The sequence below is a fragment of the Monodelphis domestica genome, chromosome 4 (genome assembly GCF_027887165.1).
Source record: "Monodelphis domestica isolate mMonDom1 chromosome 4, mMonDom1.pri, whole genome shotgun sequence".
NCBI lineage: Eukaryota > Metazoa > Chordata > Mammalia > Didelphimorphia > Didelphidae > Monodelphis > Monodelphis domestica.
In genome coordinates this window covers 133,215,879-133,241,434 of record NC_077230.1, presented here as the reverse complement: position 1 = coordinate 133,241,434, position 25,556 = coordinate 133,215,879, and the positions used below count along the sequence as shown (strand labels likewise).

The following is a 25,556-nucleotide window of genomic DNA, read 5'->3' as shown; positions in this document are numbered from 1 at the left end:
AAACCCAAGACCTGGTGTCAAATCTAGCCTCAAACACTTCCTAGCTGTATAATCCTGGGCAAATCACTTAAACCCAATTGCCTAGCCCTTACCACTCTTCTGTTTTAGAATTAATAGTAAGACAGAAGGTAAGGGTTAAAAAAGACAAACATAGCTTCTTAAAATTCCTATATAAATGTTAGGGATAGAAACACATAAAGTGAAAACAAAAGTGGAAATTAAAAAGACATCTAATGTTGGCATGGGGGGAGGGAGGGAAAGAACATGAATCATGGAACCATGGAACCATAGAAGAGAAGGAAGGAAGGAAGGAAGGAAGGAAAAAAGAAGCAAAGAAAGAGTGAGAAAAAGTAAAAAGCCATCTAAAACATCTGGAATATAGACTATAATAAATAATGACATAAATACATACAAAATTAAAAATTTTTTAAATCAATATCAGTAGAATTATGATGATGATGATTTTTACTGTTTTAATACAGTTGGCAGACCCTCTGAAGAAGAAGGAATCTTTGTGACAAAGTCTAATTTGAAAATAAAAATGAAAAGGGGAGTTTAGGTAGTGCAATGGATACAGAGCCAGAAGGACAGAGTTAAAGTCCTTTGGCTTTCTATTTAATAACTGGTCAGCTTAATCTCTGGCAGATTATATACATTTGTGTTTATTGATTTCATATTTATGCTGTATATGCTTAATAAGTAATTTTCACCCCCATTAGAAGAGAGAGAGGTAGCTAGAGGATTTGTAAAATGTGGATAATAATAGCACCAACCTCCCAGGACTTGTGAGGATCAAATGTAATAATAATTGTAAAGCACTTAGCACAATGCCTAGCACATAGCCTTAGTTTTCACATCTGTAAAATAAAGAAAATCATAGCACTTACCTCATAGCACGATTATATAGTAAGTGCTATATAAATCTTAGTATATGGGCAGCTAGGGGGTACAGTGGATAGAGTTCCAAGCCCAAAGTCAAGAAGACTCCTCTTCCTGAGTTCAAATCTAGCCTTAGACACGAACTAGTTGTGTGACCTTGGGCAAGTCACTTAACCCTGTTTGCCTCCGTTTCCCCATCTGTAAAATGAGTTAGAGAAAAAAAATGGCAAACCCTTCCAGTATCTTTGACTAGAAAACCTGAAATTGGGTCACAGAGAGTCAGAAAGGTTGAAATATTTCTAAAATCAACAACAACCATTCTGAAAAAGAATCTGGAACCATTTAAGTCACTAAACTTGAATACAAAATGGGTGCCCATTAACTGAGAAATGGCTGAAAAAATTGTGGTATATTAACATAATGGAATATCATTGTGCTGTAAGAAATGACAAATAAGATAGATTTGGACAAACTACAGAAGATGTGTTAAATGATGCAGAATATGATGGAGATAAGGAGAACAACGGATACAATGATTATAGTGATGTAAGGGAAGACAACTTTGAAAGGCTCCAGAACTCTGATTAATGCAGTGACCAATCATGATTTCAGAAAACAAGCCATATATTTTTTCTATATTATACTTCTTGACAGAGGTGTAGAATAAGATACATTTTGAGTCATTATCATCATCTGAGCTAGTATTTATATAGCTTTAAGGTTAGCAAAGAATTTGACAAATTTTTAAATTTAATTTTATCCCTATTGTATAATTAGAGAAACCAAGCTAGGCAGAATTCAAGTAACTACATAAGGATCTGAGGATTTGAGCTTGGTTCTTCTTGATACCAGGTTCAGAGTTCTGTCCACGACGTCACCTAGTTGTCCAGTGTGCCCATTTGTTTTTCTTATCTATACTTGTTTATTACAAGGGAAGGTTTCTATGGGGAGTCAGTTGTTGTTAAGTCTGATTCTTCATGACCCTATTTGGGATGTTTTTGGCAGAAATACTAGAGAGCCATTTCCTTTTCCAGCTTGTTTTTACAGATGAAGAAACCAAGGCAAGCAAGTGTTTGAGGCTCGAGTTGAACTAAGAAAGATGAGCTTTCCAGTCTCCAGGTCTGTATTCTATCCCCTGAGCCACTCAGCTGCCCTTGTGAGTTAGTAGGTAGAGATAAATGACAAAAGATATTTTTTAAAAATGCATTGATAAAATATTAAAACAACTCACAAGAAAAAAAGAGAGATACAAACAAGCCGGACAGTTTTATTTCTGCTGTATTAAATTTAATATGTACCTTAAAATAAAATATACATAACACTGCTATAATAATTAGCTTATTTAAAACCTAGAGTACAAAACAAGGTTCCTAAGGTTTCTATGTAACCTTTCTCTTCAGCTTTAGGAAGTTAATTTAAAAGAAAATTATGAGGTCAGTCACAAATACTCTGAGCCAAGTCCCAACTTAAGAAAATTCCCAACTTTTAGAAAGAGGGTTGTCTTTCTGCCAAACTTCACATTTATCTCTAATTAATTCCTGGCTTCTTTGTGTTTGAGGGAAAATCCACTTTTACTGGAAACCTTTGAGTAGTAAAGCAACGAATGGTATCTTAGTGTCTGTGGACAGACAAGTACCAGAGGGGGAAGTTGGGGAAAGAGTCTGTCTTTTTCTGGAACTTCCCTCAGAATGGATTTTCTGCCCAAAGAGACAATCTTTGAAGCTTGGCCAAACATCCTCAGCATATCCAACAGGACTCTTGCTCAAAAGCCTTTTAAAACTTTTCTATGGCTTGTGAGGGAACTCATTGATTGAATGGCCATCTTTCCACTCTAAGGCTGTCAGTCAACACACACATATACATATAAACACAATGCATGCACACATACACACCCTATTGGGTTAGTAAGCAGAAACAAATGACAAAAGATACCCCAAAAATTTCATTGATAAAATATCAAAAACATACAGAAGAAAAAAAGGAATACAAACAAGCAGGACAGTTTTATTTTTATTATGTTAAATTTTTTTATATTAAAGTTCTTTTCCCAATTTTCTTCAATCTCTCTTAATTGTTTTTTGAGTTCTTCCAGAGCCTGAGTCCAATTCACTAGAGTTCCTGAGTTTTTGCTTGGTGTTCCTTGGTCCTCCTCAGTTTCATTTGTTCTTTGTTCATTACCTGAATAGAAGCTATTGATTGTAATTTCTTTTTTCTTTTTCTGTTGTTTACGCATATGTTTTCCTTCTTTTCCCCTCCTTATTAGCTGTATTCTTGCTCCTCTGATTATTTGCTGGATCTGTGAGTTTGGGCTTTTCTGTCCTGTGAAGGGGCTTCTTCTCTGCTCTGCTGATTAGGATTAGGCTGATGGAGCTGACCTGTTGTATTAATGTGCCCTGAGGTCAGATCTTCCCAAACTGCCAGCAGAGGCTGAGGGTGAAAGTGAAGGTGTAGAGGCTGAAGGAAGTTATATCCTCTTCTCTACTCCTTTCTGTCAGTCACCAGGTCAGAGCCCTGAGCTTCCCAAGGTGGTACCAAGGTATTCTGTAGGGTTTGCAGCTTTCGCCCTGATATCCCAGGTGGCCAAATTCCTACTGCAGGTAGGTGGGGGAGAAGTGTTGGATATTTCCCTCCTACCTGAGAATTTGACTTTATCTGCATACCTTTCAGGTTGGATAGAGCAGGAGAGACCTATGGCTCTGTGCTGCTGCCCAGCCTGACTCTGTCCCCTCTACACCCTTGCTCCTCTGGTTTTCTGCCAGCTCTGTGAGTCTGAGCTGCCCTCTGCAGGCTTCTTCTCCACACTATTGATAAACTGGATTAAGCCACCTGAGCTGATCTGCAGAACTGAATGTGAAGAGCTGAATGTGCTCCAGCTGCCTCCTTGCCAGCTGTGCTTAGAGCCCTGAGCTTCAAATAGTTGTGGTAGCAAGGCACTCTGTCCTGGTTGGAGATCCCACCAACTGCCTACCTCTCAGCATAGTAGGTGAAGGAGGGGTCCTGGGACCTTCTTTCTTTTCCTTAAACCTAAGAATTCAATCTTCTCTGTGTAACTTTTTTTTTTAAACCCTTACCTTGCATCTTGGAATCAATACTGTGTATTGGTTCCAAGGCAGAAGAGTGGTAAGGGTTAGGCAATGGGGGTTAAGTGACTTGCCCAGGGTCACACAGCTGGGAAGTGTCTGAGGCCAGATTTGAACCTAGGACCTCCTGTCTCTAGGCCTGACTCTCAATCCACTGAGCCACCCAGCTGCCCCCAATCTATGTAACTTTTAAGTTGAATAGAGCAGGAGGGTCCCTCAGGTCTGTCTTCTTGTTGAAATTGGTTTTGTGTCCCCCTAGAAGCACTTTGTTTTTGATGGGTATAGAAGGGTTTTCACAGAGACATCGACTTTTCCTGCTTATAAGCTGCCATCTTGACTCCACCCCCTAATATGGCTTTTTAAATTTTTTTAAAATTTAGAATATTTTCCCATGGTTACATGATTCATGATTCACACACACACACACACACACACACACACACACACACACACACAGTCCTGCCCATTCCTGGAGCTGACAAGCAATTCCACTGGGTTATACATGTATCAGTGTTCAAAACCCATTTCCATGTTATTCATATTTGCAGTAGAGAGATCTTTTTTACTTCATGATCGGTCAAGTTTTTCTAATGCATTTATGCTCCCACAGTTCTTTCTCTGGATGTGGATTCTTTCTCATAAGTTCCTCTACATTGTCCTGGATCATTGCATTGCTGCTAGTAGAGAATTCCATTACGTTCGATTGTACCTCAGTGTATCAGTCTCTGTGTACAATGTTCTCCTGGTTCTGCTCCTCTCGCTCTGCATCACTTCCTGGAAGTTGTTCCAGTCCCCATGGAACTCCTCCACTTTATTATTCCTTTTAGCACAATAGTATTCCATCACCAACATATACCACAGTTTGTTCAGCCATTCCCCAACTGAAGTGCATGCCCTCATTTTCCGGTTTTTTTTTCTTTTTTTGTCATTACAAAGATCGCGGCTATAAATATTTTTATACAAGTATCTTTCCTTATTATCTCTTTGGGGTACAAACCCAGCATAAGTATGGTTAGATCAAAGGGCAAGCATTCTTTTAAAGCCCTTTGGACATAGTTCCAATTACCCTCCAGAATGGTTGGACTAATTCACAACTCTATCAGCAATGTCCAAATTTTGCCACATCCCCTCCAACATTTATCATTTTCCTTTGCTGCCCTATTGGCCAGTCTGCTAGGTATAAGGTGGTACCTCTGAGTTGTTTTAATTTGCATTTCTCTAATCAGAAGGGATTTAGAATAGTTTTTCATGTGCTTATTGAGAGTTTTGATTTCATCATGTGAAAACTATATTTATGTCCCTTGATCATTTGTTGATTGGGGAATGGCTTGATTTATTGTAAATTTTACCTAGTTCCTTATATATTTGGGAAATTAAACCTTTGTCAGTGAGTTTTGTTATAAAAATGTTCTCCCAGTTTGCTGCTTTCCTTCTAATTTTGGTTATATTGGTTTTGTTTGTACAAACCCTTTTTCATTTGATATAATCAAAGTCATTCATTTTACATTTTGTACTATTCTCTGTCTCTTGTTTGGTCTTAAATTCCTCCCTTTCCCACAGATATAACAGGTATACTCTTCTATGTTTACCTGATTTATTTATGATGTCACTCTTTATATTTAAGTCATTTACCCATTTTGAATTTATCTTGGTATAGGGTGAAAAATATTGATGTAAGACTCTGCCACCTAATGCAACTTTTTTTTTTTTTTAAGAAAAGGATGACCTGGATGTATTTGCAGTTAAGAGGGAAGGATCTTGTAAAAAGGATAATAAGAAAATAGGGTGGCAATGCTTTTGATAAGGCTGATGATTAATTGAGATAATGCACAGAAAACACCTGAGAGAACCATAAAGAACTATAAAAACATTAATTATTATATCTTTGTAATACATTTCACCTCCTCTATTAGAGTACCGAATCTTTGAGAATAGGAAATTTTTAATTCACCTTTGTACATCCAGTGTTTTGTATACCTTTATAAACATAGGTTGATGTGTGACCCTAGGTAAGTCACTTAACCCCAATTATATAGCCCTTACTGCTCTTCTTAGTATCCATTCTAGGACAGAAGTCAAGGGTTTAAAAACAAAAAACAATGTTGAGTACTGAACAGAGACTGAATAAGGATGAGTCTCTTAAAAATGTTTTAGAGAAGTAGTTCCTTGACCTGGTAAGAGCAAAGATTCCATAACTCGAAAGCCTGTGTTCAAATATCACCTGAGACTGCAATCTTGGGCAAGTCTTTTAATTTCCCTCGGCCTCAGTTTCCTTATCTGTAAAATGGAGGGGGTGGGGAGGCTGAACCTCTGAACTTCCTTCCAAGTTTAGAACTATGATTTAAGCATGTGCAAATACCCTCAGAGTTCATCACTTTTGCAAATATTTGGGTTGCTGCATCTTCTTGAGTTTTGAGAATCTGGGGCCTAGGGGAAACCAGTCCGGGCCCTCTAACATTTGGCGCGAAAAGTCTTTCTCTATGGGCGGAGCTCCAGAGGACGCAGCTTTGCATTGGCTAGGTTTGGCGCGAAAGTTCCAGACTCCGGGTCCGTGATTGGCTCCGGCAGTCTCGTCAGGAGAGGCGGCGGTGAAGACGCTTTTTCTCTCTAGCCTGGGAAGTTGCGCGTGGCTGAGTTGGGGCGGCTAGAGCACGGAGTACCGAACCCCAGCAGCCCAAACTTTCACTGGAGCCAGACGCAAGCGGACATGGACCTTGTGGCGGCGGCGGAGACAGGCGCGGGAACCCCGCACCTGGAAGTCCGCGATGAAGTGGCGGAGAAGTGCCAGAAACTGTTCCTGGATTTCTTGGAAGAGTGAGTGGGGACCTGGCGGGGGGAGGGGAGCGGGTTTTAGGGGAGGGGCTTTACCCTTCCTTGCACCACCAATGCACTGGAGGCAAGGTGCAAGCTCCCCTTTCCAATCATCCGGCTTCAAGCTGCTCCCAGCTTCCCCTAGGACAGGGGAATCCCTGTCCGTATTCCCCTAGCGTCAGGGTGTTAGCCTACTCGACTCCATCACCATTCTCCGCCCCGCGCTCCCAGGCTCATTACGCCCCCCCCCCCCCCCCCCCGCCCTTGGTTGGAAAGAAAGCATTTTGCGTACTTTGGTTACCCGGAGTTGTAAATTGGGCCGGGGGAGGGGGACAAATTGACTGCCCCTTCCTGACCCCATTTCTCTGACCCACACACACTTGCACCCGAAGCTGCGCGGATGTTTCCTGGGTCCTCTCTCTTGCTCTCACCTGACTCCTCTTTGTCCTTTCCCCGGGGTCGGAGCTTTTATTGGGCCTAGAGCCGCGGCTTTGCCTTTCCGTAGACTTGGTTAGAAGCATGATGTAGGTCGGGGCTGGCTGTGTGGGGAAGACCCGTTCGAGATGTTTGGGGTTTTGGGGGGCGGGGTATATATTATAATATGGCAGCTAGATGGTACAGTGGTAACTGTAATCAAGGAGTCCCAGCTCTGCCTAAGACACTAGCGGTGTGACCCTGGGCAAGTCACTTAAATGCCTCAGTATCCTCATCTGCTACTTGGGCATAATAAAAGTTTCTTGTTCCTCTAGTTATGGTAAAGATTAAGATAACATTTGTAAATCATTTTGCAAACATTAAAGCATTATATAAAGGCCAACTTTTTATTATTTGGGTTTTATTTACTTATATTGTTTATAAAATAAAAAATAAAATAATTTATGATTATAAGCGACTTGGTCTATTCATAGTGCACTGGGCCTCCAGTCAGGGAGATCTGGGTTCTGATATGGCCTCAGACATATATTAATTGTGTGACACTTAATCACTTAACTGTGTTGGCCTCTGTTTCCTCATATGTAAAGTGAGCTGGAGGAGGAAATGGCAAACCACTCTACTATCTTTGTCAAGAGAATCCTAAATAGGGTCCCTAAGAGTTGAACGAGACAAAAATAACTCAAAAACAACAAAATTATTACTTAGGATGTTGATGATGATGCTCCTTTAGGACAAGGTCCCAGTTTTTTCTTCCTATCCCACTTTTGATGGTTCTTGGTCATAGAGATTATAAATTTCATAACTAGAATTTGAACCCAGAACCTTTAAATGAAAATTGGGCCATCTTTCCACAAACTATTTCCATCTCACCCAACCAAACGGTCTGCCTTAAATCAGTGCTCACTGATTTACCAGGTTGTTCCCTTTGTAATCATTTTTTCCTGAAAATTATTATATGACAAGACAAATCTATTTTTTTGCTTTTGGTGCCCTTTAGTCTTGTAATTAGAGATCCTATGTTTCTTCCTTAAGAGCAGTCTCATAAAGAGACAACTGTTCAGGAAAGAACCTTGATCTTGGAGTTGGAAGGCTTTGACTTAAGTTTCAGTTCTGATATTTATTTTCTGTGGCCATTGTGTCTCTGGAGTTTTTGTAAAATAGAAATGATACTTTTTAATCTATGAGAATCATTTGTGAACTGTGAAGCACCCTATTGGTTGCTTCATTTTGGGTGAAGTTGCTATTGGGTCAATAAAAACCCAAGCACATATGATAGCTTCCTCAGATGTGTGTTTTATAGAAAGAACAAAACTAAACAAATTTTTAAAAAAGATTAAATTCTTGTAATCTTTTTGCTTTGTCTTATGAAACTGGCAAAATTCTTAATTCATCTTTGTGTAGGCATTTTATGAATGTCCCATTTACCATCCCTAGGGAAAGTTCTCATGGATGCTTTTGTTAGTGAGTATACTTATTTTTTGTTCTAAGACCAAAATGTAAAATAGCCTTTACATTTGTGTAAATCAGCTTAAGTCCCGTTGTAAAATTTGGACTTCTGTTTTTTTCCAAATCTTGAAGAAAAAAATTCTACATCAGTGTTATTGTCTGGTACTGAAATTTTTTTCTCTCCTAGCCTTTTGTCATTTGACCTCTGAGCTTCAACTTCTTCATTGGTAAAATGTCATTAATAATAATAAATACCCTGCTTAATTCCCAGGACATGTGAAGAAGGCTTTTTTTTTTTCTTTAGGACACTATACACATACACATATATGTGTGTGTATGCTATTATTAATAATGCTTCATGCTAGCCTGTTTAACTTGACCTGGTCTTGGTCTTTCTTACAGATTCCAGAATAGTGATGGAGAAATAAAATACTTACAGCTGGCAGAGGAGCTAATTCGACCTGAGAGAAACACATTGGTTGTGAGTTTTTTAGACCTGGAAGAATTTAATCAGCAGCTTTCCACCACTATTCAAGAAGAGTTCTACAGGTATGATGTTTTATTAAAAACCCACTGAATTTGATTGAGGAGAGAATCCAGAAAAACAGCTAGTTTCTTAGACTCATACCTAGAGTGATGGAATGGTCTAGAGCCAGGTAAGACCTTTGAATTTGTTCCTGACTCTTCAGGTTACAAAGCAGTCTTGGCCAGAATGGGTTCTCCTAGGAAAATGCTTGTCACTTTCTCTCATGAACCATTAAAAAGCAGGGAGCCCCTAAGAGAACTACACCAAAACAAACATCTCACACTTGTATGCCCACGGGGGTTGAGTCTTCTAATGCCCATAAATCACTGTCCTACCAGGCGTTCAAATTTTATGAGAGTGTTTCATTTTGGATTTTAAACAATATAATACTAATGTAATGTTTACTTAACCCTTTATAAGGGTCCCCAGAGGCAAAGAACTACATGATTATATATGTGCATTCTAGGTAATACTCAAGATGTGTTTGTGTTCTACAGAATCAGTTTAAAATAAAACATCCACGGAAACCTTGAAGGAGAAAAGAAATCATAGAAGGGAAGAAGGGTGTGAAGTCCCCTGCTTTTTATGTGTTGGAAATGGGAAAGCTCCCCTAATGGATAATATTGGATTGGAGTTAGGAAGATTTTATTTCAAATCCTACCTCAGATATTTGCTAGCTATGTAGCCTTGGGCATTTCATTTAATCTCTCAGCCTCAATTTCTTTATCTGTAAAATGGGAATAATAAAAACACCTGCCTCACTAGGTTGTTTTAAGGAAGCCTAGAATCAAATTCTACATGTCACATGAAGTCTGACCAGAGAAAAGGAGGATGACTGTCACCTATTTATTCCTGGAAACTATTTCTTAGTACTGTCCAAGAGCAGGGAAGTTTCTTTCTGGATGCCAAATCATATGAATGATTCCATGAGCCTGCATTCTCTTAAAATCTTCCTTATCATGCAAAGTGCTATCTGGTTTTCCTGGTCTTGTATTTGTGAAATTGATTTTTTTTAAACTTTAGATATATCTATTAAATTTTATCTTCTAGTTTCACCTCAACATTTTAGTCTATTAATATCTTTTTGACAGTAACAGTCACCCAGTGTTATCCATCCCTTCTACCTTGTGTCATGATGTAAATTTGATAGTAATGGTTTATCCCAAGCCGCTGAAGGGGGGGGAAAACGTATAACACTAGACCAAACAAAGGTCCTTGTGGCATTCCACTAAAGACCTTCCAAGTTGACACCTGATCCATTAATGCTTACTCTTATTGTCTGAATCCATCCACATAAACTAGCTAGTGTCTGTCCTGTTCCTATCCTTCCCAGTTTTCCCAACAGAATAACGTGACATGAAAATCTTTATATCAGGGATAGGTAGTTGGCTCAGTGGATTGAGAGCCTGCCCTAAGGATGGCTTGGGTTCAAATGTGGCCCCAGACACTTCCTTGCTGTGTGGCCCTGGGCAAGTCACTTAACCTCTATTGCCTAGTCTTTACTATTTTACCTTGAAAGCAATATACAATATTGATTCTAAGACAGGAAGTACAGATTTTAAACATAATAAATCTTTATATCTTAAATAACTTTGATACAGGTTTGATATCCAAAATAGTAGGTAGTTAACAAATAAGACCAAAAGCCATTCCCCAATAGATAAGTGGTCAAAGGATATAAATGTCTTTAAACAACCACTTAAAAGAATGCCTCAAATCACTAATAAGAAATGAAAATCAAATAAATCAAACCCAGCAAATGGTCAGAGCTGACAAAAAAGGGGGAAATTAATTAAATGAGATGCTTAATCAAATGTTCTGCTAAATCCTGAGTAAATTTTATCTTGAGCATTCCTCTGACTTGCCAGCTTGATAGCAAATGTTTGTCTGACAGAGCCTGTTCTTACTCAAGTCAACTTAAATCTTTGTGAAAATGCCTATAAATGCTTTTTATATTTTCAATGTCATAAATAGTCCTAGCTTTGTAGAAGTGATGTTAATAGCAATAGTATCGTGAAAGCCAAGCTGTGATTGGAGGGCTGGGTCGCTGATGTTTGTCTAGACTAGTTGCTCTGTTCTTTTAATATTTTGGTTACTGTATTTTAATAGAATTGGTTTCCTTTGGAATTCTATATATTTGATGCATTTAAAAACTTTCTTCTCCCAGGGTTCCTTAGATTTGACCTAGCCGCCTCAGAAGTTCCTGACACAAGGGTTGAGAACCCCTGATCTGGAGAGATATTTTGATAAGTTGCCTGGAGTAGTTAGCAGGCTGAAAAGTCTAGACTGGTTCATCTGACAAGTATAATAGAGAATTTCCTACATATACTTAGATTTTTGCACTGGTTTTCTGTTTCAGAGTTTACCCCTATTTGTGCCGGGCATTGAAAAGCTTTGTCAAGGATCGGAAAGAAATTCCTCTTGCCAAAGATTTTTATGTTGCATTCCAAGATCTCCCTTCCAGACACAAGTAAGAAACCACTACATACTTTCCTTTATTTTTCCTTTTTTTTCCAGATCTCATCAACTTCCTTTTTATTCTTATTATTATAGGTGTGTATTTTTTTGGCTTTAAAAATTCACATAAGCAGCCAATTAAATTTTTTTATAGTCAAGAATATAAAATAAATGCATTGAACTAATTTTAGTTTTTACTTTCATTTCAGATTTCCTCTTTAAAAGGAAGTAAATACTTCTTCCTTCACATTCATCATAATGGTCACAGTTGTGTGAGACTACCACATAACTATCATATATAATACTCCCAATGATAATTATAAAATGAACATTATGTGCCTGTAGTTATTAAAAAGGAAATAGACATGGGAAAATGTAAACCATAGCAGTTTTTAAAAACATACTATATTACAGATATAAAAAGTTATTTAAATTGCTATCAAAAGGACATCTTTCATTTACATTTTGTGTAATAATTTTAGTGTCTACACAGACATCTTTTTAAAAATTAGATAACATTAATTTACTAAATATTTATAAGGTAATGGTTTCATTAAAGATTTTTTCATAGTATTTAACTCTTTTGTAATGATATTATAGAAGAATATAATGTGAGATCACATGTACAATACCTTTTTTAATCCTACAACTGTCTTTGCTTAATTATATTTGTGAATTATTCCTGAAGCTTTTGTTTTTTTTATCAAATGTTACATGTTATTCGAATACCTCAAGACTCCTAAATGTTTTACTGAACTCTTACCCTTCAAAAAGACATAGTGTAAGCAAGATTTGCAATTTTCGTAAAATTCTTCCTTCCCTACATAATTTTTACCCTATACATTTATTCAAAGTTAGACAGTAGCTAATTTGTTTTTCTTCCTACCTGCCTTATCCCTTTCATACTTCCTTTCTTCTTTTCTTTCTTCCTTTTTTTTTACTTCAGCTGAAAGAATCACATCATTATAAGGAGATGTCCAGTGATTTATTGTTTTGCTAAAGGAACCAGAACATTAAAAAAAAAACAGATAACCTAATGTCACTTCCTCTACTTAACTTCGGGGTGTGATATACTTTTGTGAGGAGGAAGAAACAAGGCCAAAATTCTGACAAGTAAATAAATTTTAAAAATCACACAGATACAAAAGTTTACTTATGACTAGTCCTTGGTTTTTGCAAGTTACTGCTTTGTCTTTCTGCAAAAGTCATTCCAAACCCATACTTGTCCCTACCTGAGGATTCCTAAGCTTTACTTTATATACCTTAGAATGCTGGAGCACCTTCTTCTGAACATATTTACCCTATATCTAACTAAAATTGGAGAGAAGGCTGTTCTAAGATGATTTTTAAATCTTTTGTTTTCTTTTGGAAAAAAAGAAATGTCAGGCAACTTATTAAATTGTATGTATTACTCATTTAAAACAATCCATCCTAGAGTGTTTTACATGTTCCTTGTTAATTACATAATAATATCTAAATGTACAGGTGCATTTCAATTAGTTTTAAACACTAGCAAAAACTTGTCTGTAAAAACTTTTTTTTAAGGGGCAAGATATAATTTCAAGAAGTAGATTTTAATTTTTCATGCTAGACGAGACAGGTACTCGGAAGTCTGGAATTTGAAAAGGACTTGATGCTATAATAAGTCAGATGAATGGAGGTGAAAAATAAGATCAACCTCTGATTAAGAGCCAACAGGGGACAAGACTTTGAAATAGACTTTTTATTTGGCAGAGGAATTTGAGGATTATGTCAAGTGGTGGAAATGGGAATGTACCCATAAAATCAATCAACTATCAGGCATTATTAAGAATCTGCTAAGTATCAGGAACTGTGTTAGGCATATTGGGGGGGAGGGGAGAAGAGATTGAAATAAACACTGCCTTCTCTCAAGTGTATATTGATATTTCCAAACTTGAGAAGTTAAAAAAAACAACTTATTCTATTATCACAAATATTAAGTATTCTAAATTTCTTTTTGCATTGAAGAAAAGGATATTTCACAGTAGTGTGTGATTTAGGGAGGGATTAACTAGAGAAAGTCAAATTAATTTGAAGGACTTCTGTTTTTGTGTGATTAGTTGGGAAATTATATTTGGGCTATGAGTAACTGCTGGTAAAATATTTCTCCTTATGTAGAATTCGAGAGCTGACTTCCTCCAGAATTGGTTCACTCACACGCATCAGTGGTCAGGTAGTCCGAACCCACCCTGTTCACCCAGAGCTTGTAAGTGGCACGTTCCTTTGCCTCGACTGTCAGACGGTGATCAAGGATGTGGAACAGCAGTTTAAATACACACAGCCTAACATCTGCCGAAATCCAGTATGTGCCAACAGAAGAAGGTTCCTGCTGGATACAAACAAGTCAAGATTTGTTGACTTTCAAAAGGTACTATTTTTGGCTAGTTCTGTTGGGTTTCAGCAGCTCCTAGACTAAAATTTTGGGTAGGAGAGTTGTTAAATCCATTTGGTCCATGAAGTTGGCATTTGCAAGTCTGATTTTTATACTGATTTAGGGATGGACCTGTAATTTTTCTTGGGGTTGGGGAATTTCAGTATAGAGAAGCAGCCTCTACTATCACAGACCTGCTACTCTGTAACACAGGCTGAGAGCTGGCCTGAGGCACTGAGAAGTTACATGATTGGTCTCTACTATGCTACTATGTCTCCAGTAGAACCTGACAACAGGACTTCTGACTTGAGCCTAGGTTTCTATTCACAACAGACTTTTTCTGTCTATTAGTTTAAGCTACAATTATTTGGATTTTTATCGAGTTTGTTAAATCTCTGGGCTCATTTTTAAATTTCTAAAAAAATTAGAAGTATTAGTTAGGATTAATTTAGAATGGCTGGCTCCAATACCTTTTCTTTGTCAAAAAGAACAATACGTTTATGATCATTTTCTAAGCTTATACATCATGAAATTCATAAGAATTCGATCTTATACCAAGTTATTACTAGTTCCTGAGATTATGAACTCTGAACTCTGATGAATTCTCAGACATTAGAAAAAGAAAGGTATTTAAACCTTTTCTATAAAGGATTTGTAATCTGCTATTGTACTTAATTCTGGACGGTACCCCAAGTTTTATATCCATTAATTGTAAATGTTTAATTCTTGGATAAGTTCCCTTTGTTTCTAGTCCACCAGTCTGTCATCAGGTGACCCAGTATATAGAGCTCTGGGCTTGGAATCAGGAAGGCTCATCTTCCCAAGTTCAAATGTTGGCTCACAATTACTAGCTATGTGACTAGGCAGGTCATCTTACCCTGTTTTTTTCTCAGTTTCCTCATCTCTAAAATGAGCCAGAGAAATAAATGGTAAATCACTCCAATATATTTTCTGAGTGAACCCTAAATGGGGTCACAAAGAGTAAACAAAAGGCTCAACAATGACAAAAAAAAGGTTTGTCTACCTATAAGTTTTGATTTCTTGGCATACTATCGTCTCCTGTTCTCTGGAGTAAAACAGATACGTTTGATTTCTCATCTTTTCCTATTCTTTACAGTTACCCCTTGATTGCATCCAGTTATGTGATGAGAACATAATTCACACTCCTAACCCCCCCCCCCCCCCAATAATTGCACTAGTTTCTTATAGTTATCAGCTTGGTAGTAAGAAACTTGGATTCCTCAGTCAGTAAAGGGGAACCCCACTTTCCTTTTGTTACTGAATTAATAACAAGTAAAGGACTTTTTTTAGTTTCATTGCCTGAACTTTCATCCTTACAAAGCTAATTTTCCATATTTACATAATTTTTCTCCACTCTCAGTCTGATCTTTTCTTGGGACCAATTCTTCATATTTGTCAGAATACAGATGAATTTTTAATAAAAGTTCTCTTATCCAACATGTTAGAACATGTCAGAATGCTAGAACAATCCGTTTTTAATGAAAAAATGAAGTGAAATTTCTTTGTCAGGAGGTAATTGTCCATTTTGGCATAGAACATGATTTAAAGGGAGCTCTTCAAAGAACATTTAGGAAGAATGTTGATCCCTGTGAAAAGTAAAACGATAATATAAAGTAGCTCATTCTCAATATTGGCCTCATTGTTGTTTTTGAAGTTTGGGTCTCTTTTTCCTGTCCCCCCAAACTCCCCCACCCCACCCCACCCCCTGCCAGATGTGCAATCTCTATTCAAGGGCTTGACTTAGAAGCTTTGACCATCGCCATCTCCAGCCGGAGACAGTTCACCCATCTTTGGGCATCCTGCATCCTGCTCCTGCCCAGGGGCTTACCCTATACACGTGGTTTAGAACCTGATGAGCTCTAGACTACTACAGGCCAAACCCCTGAACTCAAGTGCTCCTTCAGCCTCCCCGTAGTAGCAGAATTGCAGGATGCGGTCCATACCTGACCAGACACCGGCTCTTAGAGGTTTCCTCATGTCATGTTAACACAAAGCACCTTTCTGTCCTCTCGCACAGGTTCGTATTCAGGAGACACAGGCAGAGCTCCCCCGTGGGAGCATCCCCCGGAGCCTGGAAATCATCCTAAGGGCAGAAGCTGTGGAATCGGCGCAGGCTGGTGATAAATGTGACTTCACAGGCACTCTGATTGTTGTGCCAGACGTGGCGAAGCTCAGCACTCCAGGTGTGTGGCTCTCATTCATCACTGTGCCAGGCACTGCTCTAAGAATTAGAAAAAAGAGAAAATAAAAAGATTGTCTCTTCCCTTGACGTACCACAAACTTAAACGCTCCTGTCTAGCTCTTAGTTTTCCTGCTTGCAGATGATGCAGCCCCTCTTTCTGCCTGCCCCTTGGCTCTTTATTAAAGGGTTGGTAGGAAAGGGGGATAGGTGTTTTGGGGGGATACAGATTGAAATTATCAGTCAAAAATGAGATTTGGGGATTGATAGATTTCATTTGTGTGTGTAGCTCTTGCTCTAGATTGTGGAGGATTGGTTCTATTAAGAGCTGTCTTTAAGGGTCACTTACTTTCTTCTTCCAGGAGTGCGTGCAGAGACAGATTCCCGTGTCAGTGGTGTTGATGGATACGAGACTGAAGGCGTCCGAGGCCTCCGGGCCCTTGGCGTGAGAGATCTCTCCTATAAGCTGGTATTCCTGGCCTGCTATGTTGCTCCAACTAATCCAAGGGTGAGTTGTATTTTTTTTTAAATATTCTTCTTGGTAAAGCACAACACTGAATTGTCTCTTAGACTAGGGTCCACTGTCCATTCCTTTGTATGGAGGCACTTATTTGCCTTATTCATATGGGGGTTAGGGGTGGAGGGGGGCGTTGTTTGCTTGGTTTTCGGTTTTTCTTTGTATCCCCAGTGCTTAGTCCCTAATATATATTGGGTGCTTAATAAATCTTGCCAATTTGACTCAAACTTTTAACTGGGGTTTAACTCAAAGGTATTTCTTGATTGATAGAATATTTGCTGATTATCTTAATATTGAAGCAATATCATCCTGTTTCCTCTTCTATAAATTTAAAAGATTTTGGGTCTTTTTTAATTTATAAAAAAAGTTTCCTTTTCTTTACAAAATAGAATTGGCTAATAAAAAAGAGTTCTTTTTCTCAATTAATTTTTGTACCTCTTTTCCCAAAGGACCAATTCTGTCTTTAAAGAAGTTTTTCTCAGTAAATTTTGGTATATCTTTTTCTATTTGTCCAATTCTTCTTCTTAAAGAATTCTTCACTTCATTGGATTTTTGTGCCTCTATTACCAGTTGGCTTGTTCTGGTTTTTAAGGTATTGATTTCTTTGCTATCATTGACTCTTTTCTTCATGATTTTCCTGTATCGTTCTTATTTCTTTCCCAATTTTTCTTCTCCTTCTTTTTGATTTTTAAAATCCTTTTTGAACTCCTCCATGAATTCTTTTGGGCTTGAGAACAATTCACATTTTTCTCGGAGGCTTTGGATGCAGCAGTATTTAACTTTGTTGTCTTCTTCTGAATTTCAGTCTTCCCTGTCGCCAAAATAACTTTATTGAGTTTCTTTTTTTGTTTGCTTATTTTCCTGCCTTTACGGTGAAAAAACTGTTAAAGTTGGGCTCTGTACTTGCTAAGGGAACACTTCTTCAGGTTCTTTGTGCCACTGTCTTCAGAGCTAGCACTGTGGATCCATCTGCTTTTAGTTCTTCCAAAGTAGTCTGATATGAGGAGAGATGTGTTTAATACTCTCTCATCCTGTGTATAACCCCAAACACTCTTTTACTCCTTGGAACTGTGACCAGGGTCCCCTGCTCCCCTGTGGCTGCAAGTGCTGGTTTATGCTGGGGCTCCTCTTCACCCTGCAGCTGGGCCCCAGGATAGCAACCTGGTTCTGTGTATGGGCAATGCAACAAGAGTCTTTCATCCAGAGCCAGCAAAGGGACTCCTGTAATCTCCTTCTGAGCAGTTCTTACCATCTGTGGCTGAGAGTTCCTGAAGCCTTGGCTGCTGCCTCAGTTGGGCCCAAGGCCTATTGCTTTGGCAGGACCTGCTAGATTCCTCCTACTGGCCTGAGTTGTTTCAGGCTAAAAAGTTACTTTACCATGTCTTTTTATGGATTATGCTGCTCCACGGTTTGTTTTGAGGCATTCTTTTTTGGAGGGTAATCTGATAGAAATAAGATGGGCCCCTATACCTTCTCCCCATCTTGACTCTGACCCCTCTACCTGGAGGGAAGCTATTATAATTTTTTTTTTCACATGGGTCCTTTTCCTCCTCCTCCTCTGCTCTCTTTGGCAGTTATACGTAATGGTGTCACTGGGTCAGAGGGACAATTAGTTTTTTTGGGTCACGTTTCCAAATTCCTTTCCATAATGACTAGACACAATTTCTTGAACAATGCCTTAAATGCATCTGTTATCCCTCCAGCCTCTGCAGCATTCGTCATTTTCCTTTTTTGTCAATTTTAACAATCTAAGGGGTAAGCTGGGTTACCTCAGAGTTGTTCTGATGTAGTTGTCTCTTAATATAAATGATTGTCTTATATGTCATATACTCCCCTTTTCTTCCTATTTTTTTGTACCCTAACATTCTGCAGTATAGTTGCATAACACTGGCCTACAGACATGGTTTTGGAAGGTTCAGGCCATAGGTTTCAGGCCAGTCTCTTTCCCATACCCTTTCTTTGGTTTCTACTTTCATTCTGGTCCCGTGTATTTCTAGAAAGAAATCTCTTACTCGTCCCCCTATTCTGTTGTCATCTTTCTGTGTTCTATTTGTTTACCTTTCTTGTTTTTCTATTGTCTGGAGCATTTGAAAAAGGAATACTTCTTTTTATTGAATATTTTTTTTAATTAGTGATTAGGCTTAAGTTTGCAGGGCATGTCATTTGAGTTGTATCTTAAACTTCCTTACTCTCCAGAACATTCCTTCTTGTAAGTGCAGAAGTTGTTGGTTATTCAGATTTCCTTTTCTTTATATTTGATCATTTTTGTACAGGTCACCTGCAGAGTTGGTGGTTTGCCTTTTAAGTTTTAGCTCTTTGTCTTCAAGTATACAGCCAGGGATTTTTATCTAGAGGTGACCTATGGATTCTTTTGATTGGCACTTTATTTTCTATGATCAGATGTTCCAGAGAGTTTTCTTGGGTATTATTTCTTGTATTATAGTATTCAGGTTTTTTGGTTTGTTTTCTTTTGAAAGATCTATCAGCCTTGTCTTTGTTCTGTCTTGGAGATAAGTCCGTTTTGTTTGTATAAAGATCATTTTCTTTTTGTGAGTGTGGGTGTGTGGTCTCCTTCCAGATAGTCTTTCACTTTTATGTATTTGTATTCCCCATTAGTTATCGGTTATCTAACTGGCACTAGCAACAAGCCAGGCTTGTTTCAGGCTTAGCAGATTTCTGCTGTTTGGAGTTTGACTCTTGGAAGCACTAGTAATAGGCTAAAAGTGGGAGTATAAAGTTGGATGCTTTCACAAGCCCGTGAGTCTGCTCTTGAAGGCCTGGTGGGTGGAGGGGAGAGGGTCCTAAGTGAGATTTCTGTTGGGGGTCAGCGATTGCCTTCTCTGGTTTGTTCAGCAAGTTTTACCTTGTTTGGGTTCTTGGCATCTCCAGACAGCTGAAATTGCTTTATTTCTCATATATGCTTCCTATTTTAGAGAGATTTGGCAGGTTGGTGAGGTTTGGAGAAAATGTCTAGCCTTCTCGTCTTGTTGAAGTTAAGAATTAATGTGACAAGGCAGCTAGGAGCCAGGCCTGGTGACAGGAAGTCTAGGTTCAGTTGTAACCTCAGACAATTCTTAGCTGGCTGACCCGAGGCAAGTCACTTAGCCTGGATTGCCTTGCCCTTGCTCTGCTTTGGTGATACTTAGTATTGATTTTAAGTCAGATGGTTTGGGTTTAAAAAAGGAAAAAAAGGGAATTAATGTGTCCAAGAAGTACATATTTATCTTTCCAGTACTTTTTGTATTCTCTGTGTACTTTTGTATATGTGCACATGCTGTGTTCCCCAATAGAACTTTCTTGACGGCAAAGAACATCTCATTTGTCTGTATCCCTAGTGCCTGGCACATAATAGACATTTTAAGTTTTATGTCAGTTGATTGGGGATTTTTGTTGTTTTTTTAAGAAGCCTAGCTAGTCTTGGCAATGTAGAACTTCACAGCTTTTTCAGATGCCTGCTTTTACTTTCAAACTGAGGATTTTTCTTTTCATTTTTTGGCTTAGCAAGTGATGTTCCTTCTCTCTTCCTTATGCTCTTGTCACATTTCATATTGGGTTGTCATTACACTAACACTTGATTTTTTTTTTTAAAGTTTGGTGGAAAAGAGCTCCGGGATGAAGAACAAACAGCTGAGAGCATTAAGAACCAAATGTCTGTAAAGGAGTGGGAGAAAGTGTTTGAAATGAGTCAAGATAAAAACCTTTACCATAATCTTTGTACTAGCCTCTTCCCTACTATACATGGTAAGAGTTAAATGGCTTAAACTTGAGACTGAAATGTTCACTGCTTGCTTGTTTTTTGTTGTTGTTGTTTTTAATTGGAAAGGAGCCATAGAATCATGGAGGCACCTAGGTGACAGGGTTCGGAGCACTGGACCGTGAGCCAGGAACTTAAGTTTCAATCCTACTGCATGGCCCTGGGCAAGTCACTTAACTTTTGTCTGCCTCAGTTTCCATCTTTAAGATGGGATTAGTAATAGCATTCACCTCACAGGGTTGTGAGGCTCAAATAGCACTATATAAATTCATAACTCACTTAACATTTTTCTTAAAGAAATTTCTTGACATGGAGAATCATGCCCTCTTGGCAAAACTCATGTTCTTCAAGCTTTTGACAATTCTAAATTAAAATTCCTACTGCTATATTTTCCTGTTTTGCTTATCCTCATTTAAAATGGAAATCAAAATTTTACTATTACTGAAAAAAAAATCTCATTTTTTAAGGATGTGGTTTAATATTCTGCCCTTCACATTCTTACCCTCCCTTCCCCCCTCTTCTCTTGCTTTCTCTTCTACAGTACTCTTGGGTTGAACCTAGAGCTATTGGCTTGGATTTTCCTTATGGGGGTGCTTTAATAATTTAAAACAGTCTCTTTATACATATTGAATCAGGGAAACTGGACACAAGTCATAGATTTGGAACTGGAAAGAACCTTAGAGGATCTAGTCTACATTTCACATTTTACAAATTAGGAACTGAGACAAAGAGAAATTAAGTGATTGGCTCAGGGTTACTGAGATTGAAAGTGACCAAGCTAGAATTTGGCCCAGGTCCATTGATCCAAAGACAAGGTATCCTTGTGGACTTTTTTTCTTTTCTTTTCTTTTTTTAAATATATAGCTTATTGAGTTAAACTGGAGAGGGGAGAAAGTTCCATTGGGGCAATTTTATCAGAATATTTGAACATATCAATAAAATATGACACTTGAGTGACATAGTTTGGTTTGAAATAAAATTAGTGTGAAAATTGACATTTTTATGATGGTTTTAAATTGGACTGGCTGTTATATTTTTGTAAATATACCTTTCCTTTGTTCTTTATCTTTGGAGTATAATTTTAGCATTGCTGGTTCAAAGAATTTAGTAAATTTAGTAACAGTTGGCTTTCTAGAATAACCAGACCAGTTCACAGTTCTGCCAACAGTAGATTTATGTGCCCATTTTCCCACAATTCCTCCGCATCATTTGTCATTTTCCCTTTTCCTTGTCTTTGCCAATCTGATAGGTGTGAGGTGAAGTTTGGAATTTGAGTTACTTTAATTTGCATTTTTCTAATTAATGCTTTGGATAATTTTTTTTCTATATCTATAGATAGCTTGGATTTCTTGAGAACTGTCTGTTCCTATTCTTTGTTTTGTTTTGAGTTGGGGAATACCTCTAACTCCTTTGTTCATATTTACCCTGTATTCCACTGGTTCTCTGAGTCTTATAAGTATAGTGGGAGGGGAAAAATTGGTTTCCAGTCTGGAGAAATTTAAAACTCAACTGACAGCACTTGTCCTTCCTCTGAGAACAGTAGAGATGGAAACCTGATGACTGGAGAGCTATGGTAAACCTAGGAAGTGATAGGATGTTGAGAGGCCAACAGTCTAACTCAATGATGTGAGATGGAACTTCAGAGTCTCTTTAATTTTGTATCCCTCTAATTATTAGTAATTTAGAGCATTTTTGTGTGGTTGGATTTCTTCTCTTGGCAACTGTTCATATTCTTTGATTATCAATTGGAAATGTTTTTTATTCTCATAAATTTTAATCATTTCCTTATGTCTGGAAATGATACCCTTATCAGAAAAACTTGCTCCAATAATTTTTTCCAGTTAATTGTTTCTCTTATCACTTCAATTGAATTGTATCTATTTAAAACTTTAGTTATTTTCATCTTCTGTGATTTTCTATATCACTTGTTTGGTCCAACTTTTCCCTTACCTGTAGGTCAGAAAAGTAATTTCTAATTTATTCTTCTTGTTTATGTAACCTTTTGTGTGAATGTGTGTATGTATTTAATAAATCCTTACTTTCTGTCTTAGAATCAGTGTTATATATTAAGTTCCAAGGCAGAAAAGCTGCAAGAGCTAGGCAATGTGAGTTAAGTGGCTTGTGCAGCTAGGAAGTATCTGAGTCTAAATTTGAACCCAGGATCTCCTGTGTCTAGGCCTGGCTCTTTACCCATTGAACCACCTTGCTGTCCCCATGATCTTTTATATCTTATGTCATGTATCCATTTGGAGATTTTCCATGTGAGATTTCAGTCAAAACCCAATATCTGTCAGACTTTTCCATTTTTCCCAGCAGTTTTGGTCGGTGGGGGTTTGGGCTTTATCAAATATGAGACTGTTGTATTTGTTTACTTCTCTTTGTCTATGCCTAATTTGTACCACTGATCTCCTTCTCTGTTTTTTATCCAGTACCAAATCTAACTCCTCCTTCTTACTACCTCACACTAGTACAAAATTGAGCCCCTCAGCCTCCCCTCCTCCTCCAGTCCCCCTCTTGTCTAGTTAAAGATATTGCCTTTTATACCACTTCTCAAATGCAAGTCATCAAGGGTAATAGGCTGAAGCCTATTTAAACCCATCCCTTCATTGCTCTTTGAAGCATTACAGTTATGATTCTTCAGAGATTGTTGTGTTTCATGGTTCATAGCATCCCCGGGTGAATTTTATGAAAAAGATAAGTTTTAGTGGCAGGGAGCAGCTTTGGATCATTTTAGGCACCAACCCACAATATAATAGCTTTAAATCCATTACCAATAGTAAACACAACTCTACATTTGTATACCACAAATAAGCATATACACATTAATATTTATAATATATACTAATGTATTATTATGCATATATAATAATAATCATAAGATAATAGTTTGCATAGTTAGACACAAAGGGTTTCATCCATTGATACCCTAAGCATAGCATAACATCCTTTAGGAAACAAATTAAAAATTATGTAAGGGATGTGTACAACACAATCTCACAACAAATAAATTATTTATCATGTCCCCTGATGTGTTTAAATTAAACATTAAACCAATATATAATACAGAATCTGTTGTATTATATTCCACTTTGATTTGTATTATTTAACATACAATAACAGAACAACAAAAAATAATCAATAAAAATTCAACAACAACAAAAATTCAAAATGGATGCCTAGTGGGCTTTAATTGTTTAACTATCCCTCAGAGTTCAATCAGTGTCAGAATTCCATTGTACCCCCCTGAAGATATCAAGTGCTGAGAGTGTGAATAGATTATTCCAGCTAACCTCCTAACTGTCTGGTTTCTAAGTCATTTTCCCTGTCTAACGTTAAAATTTTTCTAAGTTTTTATCTACCTGGCTCAGTCAACTGAAATAGGGGGATTTGGGGAAAGGGAAGGTTTTAAGGAAGAGATCACACAATTGTATAAAACAGTTTTATTAACAAAAAGGGCAAGGGAATGACAGGGGATGAAGAATCAACTTACTATTGCCCACCCAGATATTAACTCACTAATATTTCTAATCTAACTTAATCTGACTACAAAGGAATTAATTAAATTGGAGAGGGATTTGGTAAAGTAAAGACAACCAGGGCCCCAAGAGAGTCTCACAGACAAGAGTCCTTTGATCCAGAGAAAGATGTCAACACCTCCAGAATAAATCCAGTTTCTCTTTGTAGTGTGAACAGCAGGAAGCAGGCAGGTACCTCAAGACAGCCACATAGAGGGAACTGAATAGCTTTTCCTTAGACCATTCAAGGAATACCAAAACTGGCTACCCTCTCAGTATCTTGGGAGCAGAAAGCAGGACACAGCTTCTGTCTCCTAAGAAGTCTAGCACCAACTGTTAACTGCTTTTCCAATTACTCTCTCTTCCTGTTCAGATCCAGGTCCTTAGAGTTCCAAATAGAATTTTGATCTTGCATCTTCTTCTTGCATTTTGCAAACTCCTTTCTACCCTACACATAAACAAATCTGAAAAGTGCAACCTCTTTTTTGTTCCTTATTTCATCCATAACTTCTCTCTCTTTCAGGTAACAACGAGGTAAAGCGGGGTGTTCTTCTGATGCTCTTTGGAGGTGTTCCCAAGACAACAGGGGAAGGCACTTCCCTTCGAGGGGACATAAACGTTTGCATTGTTGGTGATCCCAGCACAGCCAAGAGCCAGTTTCTCAAGTAAGCATATTTATGGTGAGGCAGGGGTAGAAATGATGACTTTTTCGTTAGAAGACGCCTAGTAACCCAAAATGCATTCACTGTATCTTCTGATAAGGAGAAGGGAGTTTAGGAAGATTAGATTGGTGTATGATATCCAGGGACACGGTATTCTTTAAAGGTATATATACTTATGGTAGAGACCATTCAGGTGTGTAGTAAAAGAGTATTGTAGGCTTAGAAACCGTAGATTCAGTCCCAGCATTGACACTAACTATATGACTGTGGAAGAATCTCGTCACCTCTGAATCTAGCTTTAGCTGCTTGTAAAGTAAGGGAAATAATATTTCTGTTACATAGAATTTTTGTGAGAATTGCTTAGCCATCCTATAAACTTAAAATATGGAGGTATCCTCAAGTTTACATAACTTTTTCTTGCTCTAGAATTTCATGATTGAGTGTAACTACCTAAGAGTATCACTGATTATAGCATTGTAGTCACAGATACAAAGTTTGAAGGGACCTTAGAAGCCAACCCTGTCGTTGTATAGATGAGGAAACTGAGACCCAGAGAAGGGAAGAGACCTAACCAAGGCCTTACAGGTAATAACAACTAGAGGTATAGGAATTGAACCCACATCCCCTGACTTCAAATCCAATATCCTTTCCATTGTGTCATACTACCTCTCATCTGGGTTGATTTTTAGATATACATATACATATGTATGTAGAGACTTTAAAGGTAATTTTCTTTCATGTTTTCTAAGAACTATGCTGCCTTAGAAATATGTAAATACTATTGTACCCTGTTCTCTCGGTTAGCTATGGCCCCAAAATTGTTTTTCCTACTTTTAAAATGATTACACTCTTGCATTAGTTACATCTCACCATTTGAACAGA

At 37.9% G+C, this 25,556-nt stretch overlaps 1 protein-coding gene across 1 annotated transcript in view; it reads left to right on the top strand.

Moving 5' to 3' along the window:
- Positions 1–6,528: 6,528 nt before the first annotated feature.
- Positions 6,529–25,556, top strand: part of MCM6 (minichromosome maintenance complex component 6) — a 40,291-nt gene continuing 21,263 nt past the window's right edge. Inside the window, exons 1-8 of the mRNA XM_001364007.4 lie at positions 6,529–6,773; positions 9,054–9,200; positions 11,537–11,647; positions 13,774–14,023; positions 16,065–16,230; positions 16,589–16,734; positions 20,334–20,484; positions 24,536–24,677. Coding sequence (XP_001364044.1) covers positions 6,667–6,773; positions 9,054–9,200; positions 11,537–11,647; positions 13,774–14,023; positions 16,065–16,230; positions 16,589–16,734; positions 20,334–20,484; positions 24,536–24,677 — 1,220 coding nt within the window. The 5' untranslated portion in view covers positions 6,529–6,666. The remainder of the gene's footprint in view (positions 6,774–9,053; positions 9,201–11,536; positions 11,648–13,773; positions 14,024–16,064; positions 16,231–16,588; positions 16,735–20,333; positions 20,485–24,535; positions 24,678–25,556) is intronic.